This window comes from Patella vulgata, chromosome 8, assembly GCF_932274485.2.
Source record: "Patella vulgata chromosome 8, xgPatVulg1.2, whole genome shotgun sequence".
Lineage (NCBI taxonomy): Eukaryota > Metazoa > Mollusca > Gastropoda > Patellidae > Patella > Patella vulgata.
The window spans coordinates 28,657,962-28,685,028 of NC_065886.2; the positions used below are offsets into that span (position 1 = coordinate 28,657,962).

The following is a 27,067-nucleotide window of genomic DNA, read 5'->3' on the forward strand; positions in this document are numbered from 1 at the left end:
CGAGTGTTTATTCAATATTACCAGTATGATATTTATGTAAGGAGTTGTAACGGGTCACTGGGCTACACATCATGTTATAGTGAACTTATTTTTTTGTATTATTTACAAGTTATTAAAACTAGGTTAAGTGACCTAGCACAAGTTACTACCGAGTCGCCTCCTTTGTAAAGGGGGCGGCGTTTGAGATTTTTGGTGTGGCGGGGGACACATAACAGAGGGCACTCCACTATGGTGCCTAATATAACATAATATTAAAGCAGCTGTAGTTTATAGCTGTGAGGTGGAGATATATAGTGACGTGTATAAATAATTACAATGCAGAATCTTTAGATAGTGGATACAACATTATATTAATCATAGTATAAACTGTGCCCGTATTGTCACAATCTGATTAAAATACCCATCTATATTTTGTTCCTTTTATACTTTCGATGGCATCCACTATGGCCACAGATCAACAATGATTTCCCCATTGACTTTAATGTTAATTCTGGTCTCTAAGACCGGCTTTAACTTTTTCCCAAATTTTCGTTGGGTAGACTACGCTTTCTACCACAGATGGAGCAACATGTGACAATCTCTTGCTCAAAAGCACGTATGAGGTTCGCCATGGAAAACTTGAGATATATAAACTGGAAGTAAAGACCAGTAAACATGCAATTCTTCCGCCCAACATTTCAACCTAAGAAACCTAACCTACAATCTCGCCAACAAGCACGTGCTCTAACCTTAGTTCCGTAGCCAGCGGGTAGGGGGGGCAATGCCCCCCTGAAAAAATGTCCCCACCCCACCCCGAAAAAAAATTTGGCGACCATAGCTCTAAAATACCTACTGTAGACTGTCCAGGGTGTGCCCCCCCCCCCCCGCTGGCTACGGGCCTGGTTACATCTCCATGACCTTGACAAAAGTTGAGCCGGCCTTAACAAATAGATTTAGTCATTTTCAAACCCTTTTCAAAAGTCAACAAAAAAAGACATTCAAAAGAGGGGAAAAGGGAGAGAAAAACTTAAAATAACTTTCGTCCTTCATTCGTGGGTGATAGCGTAGGAATATTTGGTGAGCTATGTCCATATGGAGTAATAAAGACAAGTAAAAAATTTACAACTATAAAAAACGAAACTTAGTAGGATATGTGTTTTAATCAGCAGGTTGGTATTGTCAGTGCTTTTGATTAACTCCCCGTTGATACCTAGTTGAAATGTGCTCATATACTATAGTCAAGTTAGATAATCCCCTGGTCCCATGTATTTTTTTTTGTACCATCATAATGAATTACTTATGTATGAATTGGGTCTAGGTTGAATACCATCGACATAGTCAAGTTTGCAATGCATATACGAGGACGTCTTGTATATAGTATATTAGTTTTGTAACTGCGTGGTAGAGTGGTTTTGTTTAATTTATGGGTGTTTTAATTTTGTCACAATTTAATCTTAAGTAATATGTAACACACCACTGCATCTTTAAGCTCTCCTGTTCTGTACACTCCTCTTATATAGGTATCCAGTGAGTTCAAGTTGACTCTGCTCTCTGGTGTTTCATTTCACCTTTGACCCGAAGCTTTCTTGGGTTTGTTTGTAACATCACGTTGGTCACTTTTCAGATAGAATCTTGTGGGTTGGGGTTGGATATACGTTTTATATTTAAAGTTAATTATTAGTATATCAGTTGTTTTCTTTCATCAATGGTGTGTTTGTGCTAGTATTTGTATTTGTAATCATCCAAAGATTTGAAACTTGCAATTTAAAGAGAGAGCATAAAGTACTTTATCCTGTCCCAGAGTCTCTGACTGGTTCATTAAAAAACCCTTCTTGGGTAAGAATTTATTATTATTATTAAGGTTAACAGGAGGTAGTTTCCCCTTCAACATATTCACGTATTATGAACTAAATGTATTATAAGATTTAAAATAGTATTTAGATGTTATTATTAATATGTAATATATTATTTTAATGAATATGAATGTATTGATTTTATATGTTTGATTAGTTATACATGTTATTTATATTATAATTGTATAATTTCAGGGGTTTTACTGGATACTTGTTAATAAACTGTTTTGTAAACCTGAACCCTTGTATGGTTAATCTATCCGTATTTTGACCCCCTACAACAACTGCTAGAATAAAATGCTGTTGAATCCCCCCCCCCCCGCCAAGAAGTATTCGTCGAGCATAATTGGTAACCACAAGAAGCAGTCAAAACAATTAATAAAGATTTAAAACCCTCACCGCCTCCAAATACGTATATCCATTCCATTTAACGGCGAGGTATCATACCTAATTAGGAGACAACTACGGGAATATAGTTGGGGATATGAGTAACTTTTCTCAAAGGGATGAGCACCAATGACATCCTCAAAGCAAATGAAAAACCAAACCCATCCATCCCCCATCAACCTAAAGACTGTGTATACCATGTTAAATGCAACTGCGGAGACAGATACAGGAGTCCCACTTAACAAAATGTTAGACAAATAATTACACACACGAGTCAAGGAGAAGCCCTCAAATAAGTCCAAATACGGCCTGATCATTTGACAAAACATGACATTAATAGCGTGTATGGCCGCCGTGTGCATCGATACATGCCAAAACGCGTCTCCTCGTGACGTCACTGTGAATCCTTTGCAATAAAGATTGCGTGATGAGGTGTCCGTTGCCTCAGTTGCCTATCAAAATGATCCCAGAGGTGCTCTATTGAGTTCAATTCAGGAAAACATTGTTACATAATGGCGGATGTTATTCATAGTTATCGTGCCATCTTCATTAAAACATCTTTATGTCGGCTATTGATATCCATGGTTGTCCAGATCGCACTCATTGGTTTTACCATAATATAATCTTATAGCTGGCCCGATTATCTAATGTCTTGTAAAGCCATCTGTAATGAACGTTTAATCTGGTATATGATGCGATATAGCCAGCTGCATAATCCCTTCCGTCATCCTTTGTCTTAAAAGGGTTTATAAGCAGGAATAAAAAGAAGATACATGTAGTTCAAAGAGAAGGCGACAGCGTCTGGGTTAAGATCGGATAAGGGCCATGTAAGTTAGTTGAGAGTTGGCACGCAAGGGTGTCAAGCCAAGCTAGGACCATGGCTCCCTGAACACAAGCTAATTACGGAGTCTTAAGTTTTGTACATGATATGTTTGAAGAACAATAAAAGTATCATATGATGTTAAACTAGTGTTGTCACCAAGAACCTGACATAAAGCCCTAAAAGTGTAACAGCATGATGGCCAAGGTAATATGTGGACGTTAACATTGGTCAAATTCAGTCAAGTTTCCATGGAAGATACGAGTACAAATCACAAGTCCTTCCCCGTAACATAACGTCAACTGTTTGTGATCCTAAATATTTATGTGATGTACCGTATTAATTTAAAGTATAAGTCCATATATTAGACAGTTAATAATTGCGTTTATTTAGAGAGACTGGGTAATCTAAGCCATAGATGACGTGATTACGGGAGATTGTAATCGCACGGAATTAAATCTTGAATTTGAACCTAACGAAACGTGCTTTGAATGTGATTTACCTGGAAGCCGTCACTTCATGGTCCGACGTGACGGATTAGAAGATAATAAAGGAATTGAAGGACGAATTCTCAACGAAGTAGGCTAAGATAAGTCGTCCACAACCACTAGTTAAGTCGTCCACAAGGTATTGGTTATGTCGTCCACAACTAATAGTAATACCGTACTTGACTAGTATACACTTTAATTGTGTGGAATAAATACGTTTTACTCATTGATATAGTTTATAATTCTTTTATTTACCCAATATGACAATAATCAACTTAGCTTGGTTAACCGATCACTGCCGAGGTTAGTTCACCGATATTTTTATAATAGAGAAGAATAGTATTGTTTGTTGATTATCGTTTTAGTCCGGCAGTCAAACCCCATTAAGCCCAGACATGGAAATATTGGCGGGAAACTTATAATGTTCCGTAAAAAGGTGTGTAATATATTGAAATATAGGTGTCAATTACTTCGGATATAAACATAAATACATGTTTTATTGTTTTTATGTTTGTATCGCAAGTAATTGACACCGAAAACCCGTACTTCAATATATTGCACAACCTTTTATGGAACGTTATGAGTTTCCCGCCAAAATGAGCCCCCCCCCCTACTTTCAAGTCGTCACATTTGGAGGAATACCCAAGTTCATTGGATTGAGCGGGTCGAATTCCTGTAGAAACCACCTTCAAACCGAGGTCCGAGAGCATCTGTCACGAATTTTACTCAAATAAATAACCAGAAAATGCCCCATGGCGTCCATCTTGAATACTTAAATTTCCCCAAGGGTGCCAGGGTGGCATCATCCTGATTCTGAAACTACACATATTGAAGATATATAATCCACGGAAAACCTATATTTCAATATATTTCAATATATTACAATATATTACACACCTTTGTATGGAACTTTATATTAATTTCCCTCCAAAATGAGCCTTGATTTTGAATTTGGTCCCCTAGCGGAATTAGCCATCATTGGATTCAGCGGGTCGAATTCTTATAGAACCACCTTCAAACCGAGGTCCGAGAGAATGTGTCACAAATTTTACTCCACTAAATAACCAGAAAATGTCTTATGGCGGACATCTTGAATATTTAAATTTCCTTAAGGGTGCCAGGGTGGCATCATTCAGATTCTCAATCTACACATACTCAAGATACATAATCCATCAAAAAACATTTGGTGGACTATATCTTCAGGTTTATCCACCTGCTGCCGGACTATTATGATTTTAAAAATTTGATTTGTTCACCAATGTTTTTGTAATAAGGTAAACTCGTATTGTTTCTTGATTTACGTTATCCCATAATTTGAAAAAAAAATGGCTTTGGTTAATATCGGGTCAAATAATTCCTTCAATTTTACCGGAGCCCCTTTTAGATAAACTGCATTCGCATTTTGTAAGATGGCGATTATTCGTACATGTACATGTATGTCGGGCCATATCATACCTTAAATAGAACGATGCCATCGTTGGCCTGCGATATTTAGTGGATTTGAATACCTTTTGTGGTGGGTAATTTAACGTCAAAATGGATAATCGAGACATGCTTTACTATCGCACTAAAGTTAGTAATGACGTTCGAGGCTATAGCCTAAAATTGAATTGCTAATATCTCGGTTCAGAGTGAAGCATATTCTGTTTTCATTATCTATTTTTTAACTATTATAGCCAGGACTGTCGACTCTTTGTCTAATCTTCCCTAATGCCCCTTTAAACAATATTTTATTCATTAAATTTACAGATTTTATATAATAAATATAGGATACGGTAACAAGCTTTACCAGCTTAAATAAAATCGCTTCCTTAGAATGAATCTTTAACAGATTTGCAACTGACAATCATAATATAAACACAAACATTTCAATATACATGTACAGTATAAAACATGTGTACAATTTAGATGATAGTTAAGGATTTCTTAAAGGGACACATTTTCATGGGTTGAATAATGAATTTTATATTTTTTTAAAGAATACATCTTTGTTTATTTGTTAACGTCAGGTTGATTAGTATTTTGTTTATGTACTATTCTCCTATTCCTATTCTTACCGAGATTTATTTGACAAACCTTAAAGAGATGGCCATGTCAAGATCACCTGTTCAGTCGAAAGATTGGTTTTGAAGGTTAATGATACTTTCTTTATTCTTGATAAAAGTGATTATCCAGACGCCCGTCTTTGGCATCTAAATAACGAGAATAACAGAATTGAGTTCAGTAACGTATCGTGATGTCGCCCTATTATGGTGGGGTCCTGGTGGGGTCCGCCGGGAAGGGGGGGGGTGTCTCTACCCGGGATTGAGGCTCCGGGGGGAGGGGGAGGGGTCCACTCCTGGAAGTCATATACTTAGTTCTAAGCAGTAGTGTCGATCTAGATTAGTAATCTGGATGAAGTTGTTGCAGATCATATTTCAGAATAGTGCAGAATTTGTTTCTTCAGGAATATACTCGGTTATGTGGCATTGGCACACTATCACAAGGGCCAGTCCGGGCCCGATGACACCGGTTCGCGAGTTGGTTAAGTGAAAAACTGGGGCCCGACGGACAATTAACAAGGCCGCTACCTGTCAACCAGAATAATATTTCGTGTTTCGGGTTATGGAAATATTTCTGATATCAACGTCCCGCTGCCAACCCACCCAACGTGGAATCGTTGATATCAATTTTGTTTCTTACCTGGGGTCCAACTACCTAATCATTTCAAAACTCATCGAAAAAAAGGTCACTTTGTTTCGCGATTTTAGGGAAATGGGTCTTAATTGGGGTTTTTTCTACAAAATATAAAAAGAATATTTTTGTTGTCACCAAATCGTCGGGGCCCTGGTCCTAGGCATTTGCCTCTGTTGCCCTCGCCATGATCCGTCACTGATTAAGTTCATTGAAAAGGATAATAACCGGTGCTTAAGATGTCTTAGATACGAAAACAGATACAGGACTCACCAATAGTGTGTATAGATATCCTCCCATACCTTAGACACCTTAAAACAACATATTAAATCAACACTTTGACTATTCACTCTTTACATATACTTGTACATTCTTGTGGTCCCGTCTCGCAATTTCTCTAGACTCTTTCGTCTTGGAGGAGCAGCTCCAAAATTAAGTTGGGCTCTAGCTAAGTTGGCTCTGTCTGAAGCTACGTCTATACTAGCAGCATTCACCGTCTACACTAGCCTTTTAAATCCCGGTTTTTTCCTAAAAGCCGGCTTTTTCAATTTCTCAATCGTAAAAGCCGGCTTTTTAAAATCCGGCAATTATTGAGGGATTTTTCAAAATCAAAAAGCCGGCTTTTTCAAAAAACCGGCAATTTTATGTGTGTAGACGGTAAATTATCCGGGATTTATCAAGTACCCGGATGTCATTCGTCCCGAGCTTCCGTACATTCATAACATTGGCATTGCGTAAACTCTCGATCATAGCCATGAAGGATGTTAGTCGAAAGTGTCTTCGACGGATATACAATCGCAATCGTCTTGCACGTCGTTTTCTCGCCCTCTTCCGTAAGTCTGTCAGCGATCTGCTACATTCCATAAGCTGGATATATAATTGCACCAAAGTAACCAAAGTAATCATTATTATTATATTATTATCTCTGCAAAATTGACTGAAGCCGATGGCGTAATAAATAAACCGGAAGTTCCACAAATAACGAAGGTCGGTGTTCATCGTCTTTTTCCGTTCAGTCAGTGTAGACGCTACACTTGAAAAAGCCGGGTTTTGAAAAAACCGGGTTTTTAAAAAGCCGGCTTTTTCAAGCCTAGTGTAGACGAAGTTTGAATGTTCCAATAGCTTGATGACTTCAACAGATCGGAAGATGTTGGGATGGCGGTGTGGTAGGCCCCTTTCATGCATCTTCAGTAAAAAGCGTGATCTCGATAACCCTGTAGGCTGTAGATCTTATCGGTTGTGTGGACTCATTTCAATTCGAACCACCCACATAATGTCAAAAGGTTGTACCTAAGCCATATCTGAACAAACAAGCCAACAGTGAGGCTGATGTCCCCCGCCGAAATTGCAAAATAAATAGATGACACATATTAATTAATCGCACATTTATTTTTTTCACTAAGTTTCATCACTCTCTATCAGATAGAATCAAGATTATCTTGTCCCAAACCATCGACAAATGAAATCGATTAGCTCTGCTTAGCTTCAGCTCGAAATGTTAATTATTGAACTCAGTCAAGACATTCACCTAATGAACATCTACATATACATCAAGTTTAAACATTCACCTAATAGACACCTATGCCAAGTTTGAACATTCTACCTCAATTAGAAGGAGAGTTATTGTGTTCCAAAGTTTCTACCAATCAAATTGCTTATCACTCTGCTTACCCTCAGCAAAAAATGTTCATTATCGAACTTAGTTAAGGTATTCATATAATAAATCTATACACCAAGTTTCATCAATCTCACTTAATTAGAACTAAAGTTATCGTGTCCCAAAGCATCAACCAATCAAATTGCTTATCTCTGCTTACCCTAAGCGGAAAATGCTCATCTTCGAACTCCATCAAGGCATTGACCTAATCAACACATACACCAAGTTTGAACATTCTAGCTCAATTAGGAAGAGAGTTATCGTGCCCCAAAGTATCAACCAATCAAATTGCTTATCGCTGCTTACCCTAAGCGGAAAATGCTCATCTTCGAACTCCATCAAGGCATTGACCTAATAAACACATACACCAAGTTTGAACATTGTAGCTCAATTAAAAGTTATCGTGTCCCAAAGCATCAACCAATCAAATTGCTTATCTCTGCTTACCCTAAGCGGAAAATGCTCATCTTCGAACTCCATCAAGGCATTGACCTAATCAACACATACACCAAGTTTGAACATTCTAGCCCAATTAGGAAGAGAGTTATCGTGTCCCAAAGCATCAACCAATCAAATTGCTTATCTCTGCTTACCCTAAGCGGAAAATGCTCATCTTCGAACTCCATCAAGGCATTGACCTAATAAACACATACACCAAGTTTGAACATTCTAGCTCAATTAGGAAGAGAGTTATTGTGTCCCAAAAAGTGTGACGGACAGACAGACGGACAGACAGACAGACAGACGGACGAACCCATTTTAATAGTCCCCTGCTTTCTTCGAAAGGCGGGGGACAAATACAAGTCTTTTCCGAATTTTTCAGGAACTCTTGTGTGGATGCATAAGACCCAACCTTATGGGGGTGACATTCTTATAGGATATACCCAATGGAGGAAATATATCTATTTCCAGTGTTTTGTTTGATAAATTTTTACTCATAATCCTCAAGATTAGCAACCCATCAAATTATCAGAAAAAAAGCCATAGATAACCAAATCATAACATGAGTAGTTTAGGTTCGGAAATCAGACTTTACGCCCACATTTTAATATGGGCTATGAAAAGGAATCCAAGATTTGGGAAAGAAGATACCAGTGATCAGTATTTTTAACCCTTCCTTCTAATCATTTAAATTTTATGTACATTGTCCAGTTAATATAAGAGTAAAATACTGAAGTTAAACAAGAATTTATTCATCATTTCATCAACAGATAATATAATAGTATTATACACAAGTAATTTACAATTTGGGGTTTTATATAAACTCAACTAAAATTTCATATTAAGGTCTGTTGAAAAATATCTCATTCAGTATTGAAAGTTTAATAATATTGCAATTATTTACTGATTATTTTAAAATATGTCCACCATATAGGATGGGAGAGGGTTGAATTAGTAATATCATGTAGAAAACTATGATGTGATAATGATTATTACATTTACCATGACTATAATGAAATGAAATAGGGTTTTTTACCATGATTATAATATAATTTTCAACTAAAACATCACTGATTGGCGATTAAAGAAATAACTTGAGTACTTCTCAATAATTATTGAAATCGAATAAACAATAATGATACTGTTCAAATAAAGCAAAAATCTGATTTAAATATTGAAATCATAATATATACAAAGATCAAAGAGAATCTAATATGTCTAAATTTTAAATATTATTTCCAAGAAATCTGCTTTTCTCAAGGAATTTATCTATACAAACGTTTTTTTTTTAATTCGTGAATATTTTCTGTTCATAAATTTTTACTTGAGTATTGTTATTTATAAAACTATCTACATCAAAATCTGTGGCCTGTTTCACGAAATTTTAACTAAGATAAAATCCTAATTTTAGTAATTTGATTGGATAATATTAGACTGATTGTAGTGCTTAGCCAACCAAAATTGAAGTATTTACTAAAATTTGGATTTTACCTTTAGTTAAAATTTTGTGAAACAGGGCCCTGGTTCCTATCATAAAATTTTAAATTAAGTCTTTGTGTTTGACTTATCATGTACTTAACTATATCAAAAACAATGGACTAAATAATAAATAATTCATGATATAACTAACAGTAAGATCAGTAGGAAAATTGTCTGTGGTTATATTTATCACATATCAACATCTTATCACAAACGGTAACAAAAAATACCATTAATTTACTTTGCTAAAAATAACTTACTCAAAGACCAACAATCACTATAATATACACAATTCCTCTTCTTCATTAATCATATATTGCACACAGAGGAGGAATTAATCCTAGTTTTATTATCTACCCTGACTTGATACCAAAACTCATTCAATATCTCATCTTTTGGACTCAAATTATCATTGTGTTTAGACAAAATAGGATTACTATAAGGCACCTGATCTGACACATATAAATTGAATGTAATATAATTTTCTTGATGAATGGAATATACTTTTACTTCTATTCAGCAAATTTGGATCATTTCTGAGGTAGTGATCTCTGTATCTAGAGACAATATTTATTACTAACATAATAAATTTAAAATGGCATTGATACCAGGGATGATAATTTCTTCCACTTTAACATTGGTTTTTAAACTGGCTAAGTAAACAGAATGAACATGTAATTCACCAAACATACTAATCTGCATTAAACAATGAAGTTGGTATTAATATAGAAACTGATAGTATTTTTTTTTTAAAAATTGTGCAAATACACTTCAATAACCTAGTCTAGTTATCCAAATAGTTCCCATATTATGTTTGTTTATTTTAAACGATACAGTCAATAGGATTCGGAGTCTGTTCTCACATAATTATAAAAGCATCGACTCTGATGAAACAGAATTGCTCTGGTCCATCTCAGATATCTATTGTGCTTTGATCCCCCACGCCCATATAAAGGGAACATCCGCACAATATCAATTAAGCGTAAAGAGTTCGCATAAGAATGAAACTAGTAGCTTCATGAGAGAAATATGGGATGGCTACCCACATCACATATACTTATAGATTTTCAGTTTTGGATGTAAAATCATGACGTTGAAAATATCCCACCTTATGCTTTTGCGAAGATAGGGTTAGACATCGGGGCCTTATCCCACAACCCTTTCGGGAAACAAATATATAATTAGTTTTATTTGTCATTTTTCTGGTTATGGGTAGGCCTTTGCGGTAAAAAGTAAATGTCCCCGCCGAAATCCCAAAATAAATAGATGACACATATTAATTAATTGCACATCTATTTTTTTCAAAAGTATCGAGCAATCAAACTGATTATCAACTATACACTAAGTTTCACCACTCTCTATCAAATAGAATCAAAGTTATCTTGTCCCAAAGCATCGACCAAAGAAATTGCTTATCTCTGCTTAGCTTTAGCTCGATATGTTAATCATTGAACTCAAGTCAAGACGAACATCTACATCAAGCTTAAACAGTCTACCTCAATTAGAAGCAGAGTTATTATGTTCCAAGGTCTTGACCAATCAAAATGCTTATTGCTCCTTAGCCTAAGCAGACAATTCTCATCATCGAATTTAGTCAAGGTATTGATGTAATGAAACTATACACCAAGTTTCATCACTCTCACTTAATTAGAACTAAAGTTATCGTGTCCCAAAGCATCAACCAATCAAATTGCTTATCTCTACTTAACATAAGCAGAAAATGCTCATCTTCGCACTCTATCGAGGCATTGACCTCATAAACACCTACACCAAGTTTGAACATTCTAGCTCAATTAGAAGGAGAGTTATTGTGTTCCAAAGTCTCGGCCAATCAAATTGCTTATCGCTCTGCTTACCCTTAGCAGAAAATGCTCAATATCGAACTTAGTCAAGGTATTGATGTAATGAAACTATACACCAAGTTTCATCACTCTCACTTAAATGGAACTAAAGTTATCGTGTCCCAAAGCATCAACCAATCAAATTGCTTATCTCTGCTTACCCTTAGCAGAAAATGCCCATCTTCACATTCCATCAAGGCATTGACCTAATAAACACCTACACCAAGTTTGAACATTTTAGCTCAATTAGGAGGAGAGTTATTGTGTTCCAAAGTCTCGGCCAATCAAATTGCTTATTGCTCTGCTTACCCTGAGCAGAAAATGCTCATTATCGAACTTAGTCAAGGTATTGATGTAATGAAACTATACTCCAAGTTTCATCACTCTCACTTAATTAGAACTAAAGTTATCGTGTCCCAAAGCATCAATCAATCAAATTGCTTATCTCTGCTTACCCTAAGCAGAAAATGCTAATCTTCGAACTCCATCAAGGCATTGATCTAATAAACACCTACACCACGGACCGACGGACAGACGGACGGGGAGAGAGAGAGAAATGGGGTTTAACGTCCACTCGACACAAACTAGGTCATTTCGGGACTAACATATGGTTTAATTTTATTTACATAATTCGCTTGCGCGTAGGGGTCTTTAGCAGTGGGAGGAAACCGGAGGACCCGGAGAAAACCCACGAGGTTGGACAGGCGACCCTACTCCTTGCCACGTACAACCGGGGATTCGAAACCACGCCAGTCGACTCAATGACAGACTTTATGATACAGCGCGCGCACGCTAACCATTCAGCCATCCAACCCCCCACGGACGGACGGACCGACAGACGAACCCATTTTAATAGTCCCCTGCTTTCTTCGAAAGGTGGGGGACAATAAAGGACAATAACTCTATAGGTAATTATCAGAAATATATGACCACATTAATGACCAAATACTGTCAATTAAAACATTATCAGGTATGTTAAAGGTTAAAATAAAAAAACAATTTCATGATGACATTAACAAATCACAGAATACTACAATGAATGTTTTAACCAGCTTCATTAAAGCTAAATATTACATAATGGTAATGTAAAAGTGCTAAAACAAACACTACATGAAACTTTATACCAATACATAATATCGGTCCCTAGTACTTAATTTACAGAGGTTATTCTCAATATTTTAATAATTACATCTAATGTAAATGAGAAAGTACCTTTCAACACTACATGTCTGTGAATTTATTGTGCATAGAGAGGGATTTCAAGGAGGTAGTACAAATATAATTGTATCAGAAATCTTGACTAAACCAAGACACGTACAAAACAAGAACACTCATACAAAAATACCAGAAAAACTCTGATGTTAAAAATGAGTGGATTATTAGCAGTCATTTGGAGTGTTTTTTATTTAAATAATTCATGACTTTTTTTAAAGCCTGCAAACGATCTTTCAGAGAGGTCATAGCTAACAAGGCTTGTTGAACTTTAGGATCCAGTGGAAGAACAGCAGTCACCCACCAGGCCCATTGAGGTCCATTTGGTGAAGTATGTGGTGTAGGATCTTGAGGAGGAAACGCTCCAAAATGGTTAATAATTTTATGTTGACAATCCAACCTTAAATTATTTATCCATGATCTACAAGCTTCATAGGTTTCCTCTTGTAGTTTTAATACTTCTAAAATATACAAAACATACAAACATTTTATTCTACATTATTCATGTAATTATCTAAAAATCGAATAACGTAATATAAAGTTTTCAAAATTGAATACAACTGTTGGCAAAGGGCATGTTGGGTGGGTACATGTCGGCCCTCATTAATGTTTGATAACGTTCGAATCTGATGAGATTTCCTACCATGGTATATGTGTGTGTGTGTGTGTGGCTATGTGCCCTCACTTTCGAAACAGTGCCCTTGAATTCGAAAAGAGTAATGAGTCAAATACTCACGGAAATACCGCATCAATTTCATCATATTCCCATTGCCCTAATGACAACATTGTGCCATCTTTTCCTGCTGCCCTTCCCTTGTTCCGAACAGATCCAGCGATACTAAAAGCCAATTGCTCTCAATGCACTTACATGCACCATTGATCAATCATCCTTGCTTGCTGGCTCTCAGCCTCAGGGGACAGGAAACCAGTTAGTTTGCAACCATTTATAATCACAATTCTGCATTTCGCCCCGTATTAAAATTCAAACCCATCCTTGATTATGGTGTAACGCAAATATTCAAGAATGGTTTTTAAAATCGGATAAAACTGTGATCTCTAGAGGGTTCACAAGCTAAAAACGTGAGTTAATGTACAATCAGGAGCCACAATCCATGAAGTTTTGGTCTTATATTTTCCAAAATCAAACCCATATAAATACTTTGGGATATAAACGTTAAGTTCGATCATAATCGGATAAAAATTGTGAACTCTAGAGTGTCCACAAGCTAAAAGCGGGTTTTTTCGTACAAACAGGAGCCACAATCCATGAAGTTATGGTCTGATACATGAAAAAAATCAAACTATTCTGAGACCTTTAGGATATAACCATATATTTTATGTTTCATTAAAGGATCCACAAACAAATGTGAACGGACATCGTCGGACAGTGGCTACGACATAATATGTTCACATGAAACTGGGTCCCATGGTTACCTTTATACGCAAGTGAATTATTGAAATAAATAGGCTATTTTACTAGTCATCTCTATATATAGTTTATAATATATAATTAAAATACTAACCATCTATATCACTTTGATCTATTGGTGTTTCTTTAAGAAATTCTACTTTAGCTGTATCATAACCGTCACGATGACCTTTGCTTAATACACGGAAACGTCTTCCTCCCACAGTATCTAATATTGATCGACCATCAGCAAAAAATTGAACATCACGGATTTCTAACATACAACCAATATCGGAAAAACCATCTCTGAAATAAAAAAAAACAAGAAAAAAATGACCATCCGGATGTAATATTTCTTGTTGATTAAGAAGTTAATACCTTAGTGAGAATCAGCCATGTGGTTTATATCCGAGTAATTAGCACATTTAACAGGAATTTTGATAATACCGTAAAAAAAACAACAAGCTTGCCGATTATTCATAGCAGGTCCAGTAAGTTGCCTTTGTGAAAATAAGCCACATGGTGAATTAGACGCTCAGGAATCTCAGGAACAATGCGAATTCCATATTTGACATCGGCAGGACTTAAATCAATTATTCATTTATCCTGTTGTTTTCTTGTTAAATATTGACGTGAATCCCAAAATATATTATATCGTGACTGCAATGGCAATACCAAGCACTAGAGAAACAGTCATTAATAATATATTTTTCCGACAGAATCTGGAAAATTTTCCGAAAGGTGTACCTATTTGTCGTTATTTTGTGGTAATCACATACATTAGAATACAACATTCTCCATAACAAATGACCAAAAATTACTCTTTTGTTGACGTCTGGTTATATTAAATGGACCCATTCTAGCTGGTTCGTTTCAAAATGGATTAAGAACCCTGGGTAAATCATTAGATAATACATCTTAAAATAATTTACTTACTCAGGATCGGAAGTTTTAATACACATTCCAAATTGACGTGTTCCTGACTCCATACACTGACGTATCATTAATCTATAACGTGGTTCATAAATATGGAGAGGACAAGGAACTCCTGGATAGCCCAATGTGCAAACAAATACTGGAATCTCATTATTATCTAATCCCATTCTGGAAGTTAAATAATCATTTCTATTTATATTGCAGATCGGAAAATTAACATTAGAGAAGCAATGCATAATGATATTGTATTTTACATATCAATTAAGTAATCTTATATAGACATGAAAATGTAATATTAAATTACATTTATAGATGAATTATGAACTCGTTATAGAAGTGAATTGTTATAAATAGTACATAAATAAAACTATTTTTATTACTATACCATTATAAAGAAGTACACACAGTTATAAATAATCATTTACAGATGTAAATAGCATACAGTTAGAAACAGCCATATTATACAGAAAAAACATAGTTATTATTTTAATAATTTTATAATTTGATAGTTTTTAGACATTTTCTCAGGTATAAAATAAAATCATACTTAGCAAGTTCTGCTACTTCTTCATCATGTTGAGTTTTTCTCTGAACAAAATGTTCATAAAAATATGTCTGTATTATACTTTGTATAGATTCTGTAACTGACCGTCTTCTTTCTGCTAAATACTGTATATAAAAATATAAGATTCCATTAATAAAGATAAATAACTTGGTGAGGACCAAAACAAAAACAAGATAAATTTCTAAAATTTAAAATGATCTGTCTAGATTAAATAATGAGTGTTGGGTTTACAACTGTTGACTTTCCCAAAAGGTGATGAGTAATATATTAGTCTGTTAGGGTTCATCCATTACAACAAATTTGAAAAGAATCATTCCAAAACTGTAACCTCTATCACGTTGTAAACAGCTGTAAACCAAACACTCATTATCTAATCTAGTCAGAATAGATTTTGATGATTCTCAACAACAGTAGTTTAAAACTAAACATTAAATTCTGAAGCTCCTGCTAAAACAGCACAACTACATGATACCTGAGTTGTAGTGAACAGGAGTGACAACATACACTGTAACCAGGGTATCATTTAATCTTGTGCATTTAGCACTAATTTCTTTCAGATTCTTTAATATCAAATATTTGTTTAGAAATTCATAAAAATCGTTTAAAATCACAAAAAATCAATTAATTTGTACTTGAGTCCAGTTTAAAGCGACTGATTAATTTTGATAATGGTTGTCGATTTACAAACGTTTAATTTCCTGACCACTGTTAAAATATAAACAACCCAATTGATTATTGATGTATAATGATTAATGTTTGGACAGTGGTCAGGCAATTAAATACTTGTAAATAGGACACTCATTATCAAACTAATCAGTCAGCTTTAAATTGGACACAAGTGCAAATTAGAAGATTTGGGGTGATTTTAAATGATTTTTATGAATTTTTAAACAAAGATTTGATATCAAACGAACGTGAAAGTAATTAGTGCTAAATACACGAGATTTAATGATACACAGGTTACAGTGATACGTCCACATGAAAATGTGGGTGTATAAAATGTAAAAGAAAAAAATTTTAAGTAAGATAACAATCTAGATTTAAAGTTATCAAGTCAAATAAAGCTTATGTAATGTTTGGAATCTTCATTTTTGTTAAAACTTCACAAAATACAAAGCTGAAGATTATAAAATGATATTTACCTCAACTAAAGAACTTTTACATAGAGGACAACAAGTCTGATGATCTAGACATCTTTCTAAACATTGTTTACAGAATACATGACCACATGGTGTGGTAACTGGTTCATAAAATAATCTATAACATAATGCACATTCTAAATCTTCTTTGTTCAACAGTTCATTACAAATGGGGCGCACATCACCCTGCACATGGTTTGGCATATTTTCTGATTCTGTAATAAAAATTAGTATAAACATCAATAAAACTGATATTTACAGAGAGAGTATCTCAGCTTAAATATCACCAAGTTTTGATGATTGGTAAATTTTCGTACTAAAATTTAATAAACCTTTTTTACAATAATCAGTACAATACTGTACTTCTGGGCATAAAAATTGGGTATTAATTTTATGCTTTATTTGACATGAAGCTACAATAATACTGAAATAATCTGATGTTTACTTACTGAGAACTTTTTGTGGTGTAGAACTAATTGGACTGGTTGGTATATTCTGTGAGAGTACACGTCCACGTTTTCTACTCAAGTTACTACGTGATGGAGATAGGGATCTGGATCTTTCATTTTCATTTGATGACTGTGTGCTTACATCATTTTCAGATTTCCCTGAACGAAAAATAAGACAAAAAATGAACCTTTTGTAAACTTGTTTTTCATGTGAAAGACAGATGGCCAAGCAAAGAAACATTCAACCCCAACAGCTATGTCGTCTACCTGTCTATTCAAGTTGACGGATTGTGGAACTTTATGTCAAAGTGAAGCTACCAGGCAATGAAACATATGTTCATGACAGCAAAGTTTTAAAAGTAATCTATAAAGGCTGTCACTGCGAGAGAAATGGGGTTTAATGTCCACTCGACACAAACTATGTCATTTCGTGATTAACATACGGTATGATGTTATTTCAACAAGCCAACAGTGAGGCTGATGTCCCCCGCCGAAATAGGAAAATAATTAGAGGACACATATAAATTTATCACAAATTATCTTTTACAAAGTATTGAACAATCAAACAGTATATCTTTACTTATAGTCTAACAATCAAAGTAGGAGAGTTATTGTTTTCCAAAGTCTCGACCAATCAAATTGCGTATCGCTCTGCTTACCCTGAGCAGAAAATGCTCATTATCAAACTTAGTCAAGGTATTACTGTAATGAAACTATACACCAAGTTTCATCAATCTCACTTAATTAGAACTAAAGTTATCGTGTCCCAAAGCATCAACCAATCAAATTGCTTATCTCTGCTTACCCTCAGCGGAAAATGCTCATCTTCGAACTCCATCAAGGCATTGACCTAATCAACACATACACCAATTTTGAACATTCTAGCTCAATTAGGAAGAGAGTTATCGTGCCCCAAAGTATCAACCAATCAAATTGCTTATCTCTGCTTACCCTAAGCGGAAAATGCTCATCTTCGAACTCCATCAAGGCATTGACCTAATAAACACATACACCAAGTTTGAACATTCTAGCTCAATTAAAAGTTATCGTGTCCCAAAGCATCAACCAATCAAATTGCTTATCTCTGCTTACCCTAAGCGGAAAATGCTCATCTTTGAACTCCATCAAGGCATTGACCTAATCAACACATACACCAAGTTTGAACATTCTAGCCCAATTAGGAAGAGAGTTATCGTGTCCCAAAGCATCAACCAATCAAATTGCTTATCTCTGCTTACCCTAAGCGGAAAATGCTCATCTTCGAACTCCATCAAGGCATTGACCTAATAAACACATACACCAAGTTTGAACATTCTAGCTCAATTAGGAAGAGAGTTATTGTGTCCCAAAAAGTGTGACGGACAGACAGACGGACAGACGGACAGACAGACAGACAGACAGACAGACGGACGAACCCATTTTAATAGTCCCCTGCTTTCTTCGAAAGGCGGGGGACAATAATTCACTTGCACGTACGGGTCTTTAGCAATGGGAGGAAACCAGAGGTCCCAGAGAAAACCCACGAGGTTGGGCACATAAACAGAAGCCAATAAGAGAAACCCTGCAGACAAGAAACAGCCATCAAAAAGATATGTAGGTAGTAGTAAGTGTAAAATCAAGTTGACTTACATCTTTGTCGGTCAGAACTTGATGACATACATGTACTTGTTGTACCCTATAATAAACACAATCAAAAATAAAACACTTCCATTGCATAGTCATAAAAATTATCAAATGTAATATGTAACAATAATCCAATGTAATATGTAATATTAAAATGTAGCTTTCCAGGTATCTGAAGTGACATTCTTCAGTGAGCTTCATGTTGAACAGACAGTTTTTGATCTGCACTTATGCACCTAAAACTCAAATAGAATGCCTTCCTAAAGCTTGGGAGGGGTTTGTTATTTCTTCCGACAATGAAATGAAATCGGATTTAAAATCCTAGTTTTCTGCACAGACTGGGCTAATGAAGATGGGCATGTGCTATGCTGTGTACTATGAGGGTAATTTTGACCAGACAGCAGCACTACGGCCTACTCTTATATCGAATTAAAACTGTCAAGGGTTCTTTTACCTGCACGCCAATATGTACACGGGACCTATGTATTTCATCCCATCCGAACGACTAGACAGCTGTCCTAGTCAGGCCCTCTAATCTGCATCATTAACAAGCAAAAACCATGCCGGAAAATCCCATGGATCTTTCTCAATCAACACCGGGAGCAAACCCGAGATCTCCCTGCTAGCAAGCCACAATTGAATGGATGCAAGATCTTTGGGATATAAACATATATTTTTCATCAAAATTACTTAAACATTCATTATGTAAGAGCTAAATTTGAATGAAATTTTCAATATATTAATTTTGATTTATCTATTTATGAATTATTATAGCAAGAACAGACAGCTCTTTATTTAAGTCTTACATAATGCATCTTTAAATCAGATATAAACTGTGACCTGTAGAGTACCCACATACAAATCAGAATGGATGGACATGGGCTACAGCATTTTATATATCCACATGAAAATGTAGACGTATAATAAAAATTAATATATCACATTACATATTCTAGGAAAGCATAAATATTTGCCTCATCATTACCTCTTCTGTTGTAGCAGCACCAGTGGCATCCAAATTATAAGAAGATGTTATTTTCTCATCAATGATATTTTGTAGTTGTAATAAGGAGCTCAAATTTAATTCTGGAAGTAGTATAGATGTATTAAAATTCTCTTTTATAAGTTTATCTAACATAGATGGATTCATTCGGTTTTGCAAAGCCAGTCCCTTAGGATCATCAGGTGGAAGCTGTGATAATATGTAATGTAACGACTGAAAGAAAAAAAAATACATAATTTATACATAAGCTAGCTACACGTACATGTCATACACTGTTATTAGACAACTAGAAGTCTTAGATGCTTTTGCTTTTGCTGAAAAAATCAGAGTTTGTTTTGTGTTAATTTTTAGTTTTTTTCAACTTTACAATGATTGGCTGCTATAGAAAGACATCAGGGTAAATATCGTTTCAAAACAAAAATTGGGGATGAAATTGGATGGCCTTGCCTAAGATTTAATATTGAAACAAGAAATCTTTCATCCATTAAACATACATTGTAGGTTGTCAGACAACGAAACATACAACCACAGCAGCTAAAGTCGTCCGGGTAGTCAACAAGGGTTGTCGCATATTTATTGTTTTGTAGGTAATCAGAGCATTTAAAAGATAGGTTGACAGGCAACAAAACATACACCCACAGCAGCTAAGCTGTCGGTGCAGTCAACAAGGGTTGTTGCATATTTTTTCTTTTGGCAGTAATGAAAACATTTACAACACACTAAAATCTGAATAACGAGTAACAACAGCACATTAAGTAATTATCAGAAATGATTAGAATTTGTTTTGATTGTTTGTCTCATGTCCTTAAACACTGTACATGTATTTATATTAACTTTAGTCTCTAGCGCGTCCACAAGATTTCTTAAGAAATCAAGGGCCATGACTCTTGCAGTAAATTGGAAATAAATAGGCTTCTTCGTCTCATGATCTTAAACACTGTGTATAAATTTAATGTCAATCGGATATTAACTTTAGCTTCTTAGAGTGTCCACAATATTTTTCAAAGTGATCAAGGACCAGAACTCTGGCAGTAATTACCGGAAATTGTTGAAAATCAATAGGATTCTTCGTCTTATGACCATAAACAGTGTATATTAATTTAAAGTCAATCAGATGATAACTTTAGTCTCTAGAACAGCCACAACATTTTTCAAATAAATCAAGGGACATAAGTCTGGAAATCAATAGGATTCATGACCCGAAACCCTGTACATATATTTGATATATAAATTTAAATGATAACTTTAGTCACTAGACAGAACAGCTACAAGATTTTTTATGACTATAAACACTGTGCATATAATTCAATGTCTATTGGATGACTAAGTTTTGACTCTAGAGCGCAGATAAGTTTTTCAAAGTGATTAAGGGCCATAGGCATTTAACTTAGATTATAACAAAGTGACGAATGTGTGGTTGAATTTAAATTACAAATGGACACAATTACAAGTAACATGTGTTCTGCAGACATCATTTATGTGTACCATAACATAAAGGGACATAAATATCAAGTGTCTCACAGTCATGCGGAAGGTTTCTTGGAAGATTTTCAGTGAGATTTAAAAATATACCTTGGCAAGATATCCTCTAGCTGAGGCAACATTGGCATCTAAAGCTAAGCACTGTAAAAATGATATAACTGCATCTTCATATTTTCCAAGACCATACAATGCACAACCTTTACGGAAATAGCCCTGGTAAAAATAATATAAGTTTTAATTTCAGTACCAAATATTTATAGATAGGCCTACATGTACATGTATAGTCTTTAAATAACATATAATAGGGATATAACAGGATAAGGAAAACTGACAATATAGTTTATAATAAAGACAGATTACCAGGCAACAATACATACTCCCACGGCAGCTAAGTCGTCCAAGCAGTCAACAAGGGTTGTCACATATTTTTATATGCCCATGTTGTCAGTTAATCTATAACTTCCCCATCATGGCAAGTACAACGTACGTGTAATCCATTGATCAATGGCTGCTATTATATCCAAATATCAAAATACTGTATGTATTGTATATATGATTTGTTTTTACACCATAAATCACTACCGTCTTCATTAGCCCAGTTTAGGAGCAAAACAGTAGGATGTTAAGCCCCATTTCATTTCATTTCCATAAATCACTGGGCAAAAAGGTATGTCACGTGATCAAAAACTTGCCAAAATATAAAGAACCGATCAACAATAATCCGTTAATCATTATCAACTATCTAAATATTGAATTAAATACTAGTAAATTACACACTTGTTCAGTTTATTTAAATCAGAAATTCACATCAATTATTTCCATACGTAATAAATCACGCAGGAAAACGGTAGTTCACATGTGATCCAAACCCCGTCAAAAACAATAATAATCTAGTAAATGGGGACTACATTCTTACGCGGTGGTATTTGGCAAAAATACTTAAAAAATCATGACCATTGCATTATATGATTATAATGTATTTGACTCTAAGTAAAATATACACCGTATGACTGAACAAAAATGATGTGTGTATGAGTAGCAATTGGTCGGGTAGATGAGTATAAATTATTGGGAAATATTCGTGATTCTTATTCCTGGTACCCCAATTTGGTGGTTGTATAAAAGAAACACTAATACTTCTCAAATACCAAGCTAAAAGACAAAGGCTTTTGACAGATATTGGAAGACATTTAAACTCGATATGGTTGACCAACCAAGGCAGGCTCTCCATCCTACACCACTGACATGTGGGGAAATCACACCAGAAAATCTTGATGAGCTTTCTCGGCCAACACCGGGAGCAAACCCGCGACCTCCAGGCTTGCGAGCCAGCGTCTTACCCACCATGGCTCTCAAATATAACTAAGTAGCAGTACTTACTTTTGGCCAGTCAGGTCTTATCGATACAACAATATCAGCATCTTCTAGTGCCTCTGTAAACCGGTCTATAGAAAATAAAGCATGAGATCTATTGCTCAATAACAGATGATTTTCTTTATCTGAAATTACAATGAAGACAGTTGTAGGCTAATACAAATAATATAAAGATAGGTTGCCAATCAACGAAACATACGTCCACAGCAGCTAAGTAACAACTCATTAAGTCATTATCAGAAATCATCAGAATTTGTTTGGCTAAGTTCTAATAGTTCTGCCAAGTATTAACTTTTAGTATACCGTACAAAACATTTTAAATAAAGACCCTAACTTCAGCCTCTAGAGCGTCCACAATATTTTTCATAGTGATCAAGGTTCATAACTAGCAGTACATGTAATTACCATATCGGAAATTGTTGAAAATGAATAGGCTTCTTCATCTCATGACCTTAAACACTGTGTATAAATTTAAAGTCAATCGGATATTAACTTTAGCCTCTAGAGCGTTCACAAGCCATTGTGGACGCCGGACCAAAGGACAGGGGCGATGACAATATACGACCACATTTCCATGTGGGCGTATAAAAACTATTCTTTGACTAACTGTAAGCCAGTGTAAATCCATGTGGACCAAAGTTATATTCTCTGCTTGTCTTATTTTAGTTTTATATAATTCTTGCTGATTTGTTCTGGATCAGCTGATGATAGTACATGTACATATGTAAAAAATGCCTATGATAGGCCTAAAGAACACGTAAGTTTACCCTTACGGTGCATAAGTCATGCGTGACCCATTAAAGTTCTCTATTTGTGTATTTTAATTGGCTGTTGTACATGACATAAAATTAGCCCTGCCTTCATGACATTTAAGACGTCAAACCTGTTACGTTTTAAAATGTCGGGCAAATCGAGCTTTTAATGCTTTACAAGAGATGATTAGGTTTTATTAGAATTTATTTAACTGTAACATCACTTGAATCAAGATATCAAATAGTTATATTTAATATGTAGCACATAAGAACTAAGTAATCACCTGTTTATATAGGGCAATTCCATGCAAATGTGGACATGGTTAGTAAAAAATGAAACAGCAATTGGAACCATTTTTTAAGTTTGTCTAGTCTATATATTCTTTAGGGTTTGGAATTGTAACAATGTACATACCGGTACATGTACCCAACCATAACACACTGTAATAATATTATATCCTTTGTTATTGTTATGTTACTGTTGTTTAGTGCAAGCTTTTTGCACAATAACTAATCAAAATCCACCAAACAATGTAATAACAATAATTTATATCGATACCAGTATTTGATAATATAAGCTTACGGTACAGTACTTTATGCCAAATTGCCATTTTTAAAATCATAACATTTTTGAGAAAAATGCACCTCAAAAAAGTGATTTCCATTAAGTTTGGAAGTTGTAACTCTTAACTAAATCCACCAGTTATTTCAACTCATGACAATAGTACCGTTCTTTATGCCAAATTATACACAAATGGTCATTTTTAATTGAAAATCGTAGCATTTTTATGTCATAACTGCTCACTGACCTGTCAATGTCAATTTACTGTCTATAGGCCTATCTTTAGTCTGTTTCTATTGATCCAAAACCTATAGTCCAAAATCTAGTTCATTTCTTGTAGGCCTACACTTAAAGTAGCCAAGTCTATTGATCCAAAACCTATAGTCCAAAATCTAGTTCATTTCTTGTAGGCCTACACTTAAAGTAGCCAACTCAATATCCTTAAAAAATCTTCGACATTGAAAACACAAATTATTTGTCAATTCAAATCAACATTGGTCTTGTGATCATACAGGGAAAAGATGGGCTTCTGATATCCAATATTCAAGACAAAATAAACATTTTACCATTGGTACACGAATCGTACGTGTACCATAATGCGTTTCAGCACCATTTGGAACAAGGGACTCAAAGAACGAGGCTAGACATATTCCACAAGTCATGTCAAATGGTGACGCTATATTCTTATCTGGAGAGCATGCGCAATAAATATCATCAGCGTAGACTGGAATAACCAGACGATAAAGATTGTCATTTAATTGGGACTTTGGCGCATTTCCCCGAAAAAAACTGATTAGAAATTACAATAAAAACAGAAACGATTGAATGTAAATCCGTTTATACACATTCATATTACATTATTACATGCGTTACGACCCATTTGTGTCAATTTCTAGGTCCCGAATATTACTAATATTAGTGATTTAGCGCCTTTAATTGTAGCCTACTTCGTTTTTTTTAATAGTAATAGTTCAAAAGCAGTTATGGATTACAGAAATATAAATCAATTTTTCCTCTATGACACACTTGACACTTATTGACTTTAATTAACAGAAACCAGAAGTAAGTTAAGTGTATATTTGGTGTAGTATTATTATTTAAACTAGAGAACAAGGTATTCAGGGTCAACATGCGTCATAACTTGATAGAGGTACCTGATTGGCCGAAAATTGTGTTTTGGAAGGCATGTCAATAATTATTGACCTGCCTCCCTCCGGATTACATAAGCATATTATTGACTTTTCTATATTAAATGACTATATACATAAGCATTATTGACTTCATAGTCGAATACATGATCTACCAATATGCCACTTTTAAACCAGTTTTTAAAAAAAAAACAATAATTCGATGAGATATTAGGCCTACCACTCTAAGTTGCAAGCAAAGTAAATAACAGCCGTTATGGCGGCCATTATTACAGAGTCATTTTTATATAACTTGAAAACCGTTTACATCGCTTACCTCTTGTTTTATAAATTATAGGTCACGTATAACAGATTCAACACCAAACAAAAGTACACCTACCTAACGAAATGGCCTCAGAATAAATGTTTATAGCCATTATAAAATCACCTTTCTCAAAATGTTCATTTCCTTTAGATTTTAATGAAGTCGCGTTATGTTCTTTTGCGAACCATTTTTCAATTAATTTACATAATAATATATTTGACTGAATACTGCTGATTTTAAGTTTGTAATGAACCACACCACATATTTTACACGTTTTTGTTGGGTCTTTTTCCAGACATTTCCGACAATACGTATGGCCACACGGAACTGTCACAGCATCACTGAGTAACCCATGACAAAGAAGGCACGTGAACATACATGATTTCTTTTGAATGGAATTTTGTTGATCTTGTTTAACTGTGTCAACTAGTGCAGCCACTAACTGTTTCAAATGTTCCTGGCCCACTCTACCGAGTCGAAAGGCTGCTGAATAAACCTCAAAAGCTTTCGTGAATTTACCACTTCTAGCAAAACTGTCAGCTAACCCAAGATAAAGATCGACTTTTGGCCCGTTTTCAATGATGGTTCTTTCGTATATTTCTGCCGCTAGATCAAAGTTTTGGGTACTAAAGGCGTTTCTAGCTAAATCTACCATCGTTCAAAATATTATTACGTCCTCATTGCTGATTTATAAATCTCCGAACACACCAGTTCTGTTTTATAACTCAATGCATTTTGTCTTCCGTCACAAAATAGTATCAACCGTTATGTAAAACCCACGTGATTGGGAAGCGCCTTGCTGGTTGGCTTGTCTTGAACTTAATATTGAGGTCAGCAATATCACAGTTACGTAAAGGTGTGGTTTCGAAACAAGGTGTTACGTAAAGTTTGATTATTTATAATTAGTAGACGAGATACATGAGGTGATTATCCTGCCATGGGAGCAAAATTTTAACTCAAAGGCCTGCATAGGCGATGTGACAACCTTTTTTTTTTAGGTGAATGGCGGATTGTCGGTCGAATATGGAAGCCTATCCGGGCCACTATTTGACATGGCCACTAATCGTCAGGGTCAATCTGTTTTACAGAGATCTTTTAAAATTTTAACTCAAAGGCCTGCATAGGCGATGTGACAACCTTTTTTTTTAGAGGCATTTAGTGTATTGATAGAGGTTACTGCCACATCTCCATATTGATGGCGATAATAATAGGTGAATGGCGGATTGTCGGTCGAATATGGAAGCCTACCCGGGCCACTATTTGACATGTCCACTAATCGTCAGGGTCAATCTGTTTTACAGAGATCTTTTAATATCTCTGTTACAGATGACTGTTTCGACACGTGACTTCACATCACGCGGCATCAATCATTGGCTCAATGGCGCGTGCATTGTTTACATAAGACGTTACTGATTCGGGCTAAATGGTGAATTTTACTTATTTTAATACCCATTTACACTAAATAGGAAATGATTTTTACCTACAAACAGTT

At 35.1% G+C, this 27,067-nt stretch overlaps 1 protein-coding gene across 1 annotated transcript; it reads right to left on the reverse strand.

The window, feature by feature from the left end:
- Window positions 1-9,029: 9,029 nt before the first annotated feature.
- On the reverse strand, window positions 9,030-26,358 carry LOC126829585 (LON peptidase N-terminal domain and RING finger protein 3). The gene is made up of 11 exons (XM_050559537.2): window positions 25,651-26,358; window positions 22,816-22,934; window positions 21,526-21,648; window positions 19,936-20,166; window positions 18,957-19,002; window positions 17,328-17,486; window positions 16,882-17,093; window positions 15,722-15,843; window positions 15,175-15,342; window positions 14,354-14,544; window positions 9,030-13,291 (listed from the first exon to the last, which is right to left on the reverse strand). The coding sequence occupies exons 1-11, from the start codon at window positions 26,228-26,230 to the stop codon at window positions 13,005-13,007; spliced, it is 2,238 nt and encodes a 745-aa protein (XP_050415494.2). The 5' UTR covers window positions 26,231-26,358; the 3' UTR covers window positions 9,030-13,004.
- Between the last annotated feature and the right edge of the window lie 709 nt (window positions 26,359-27,067).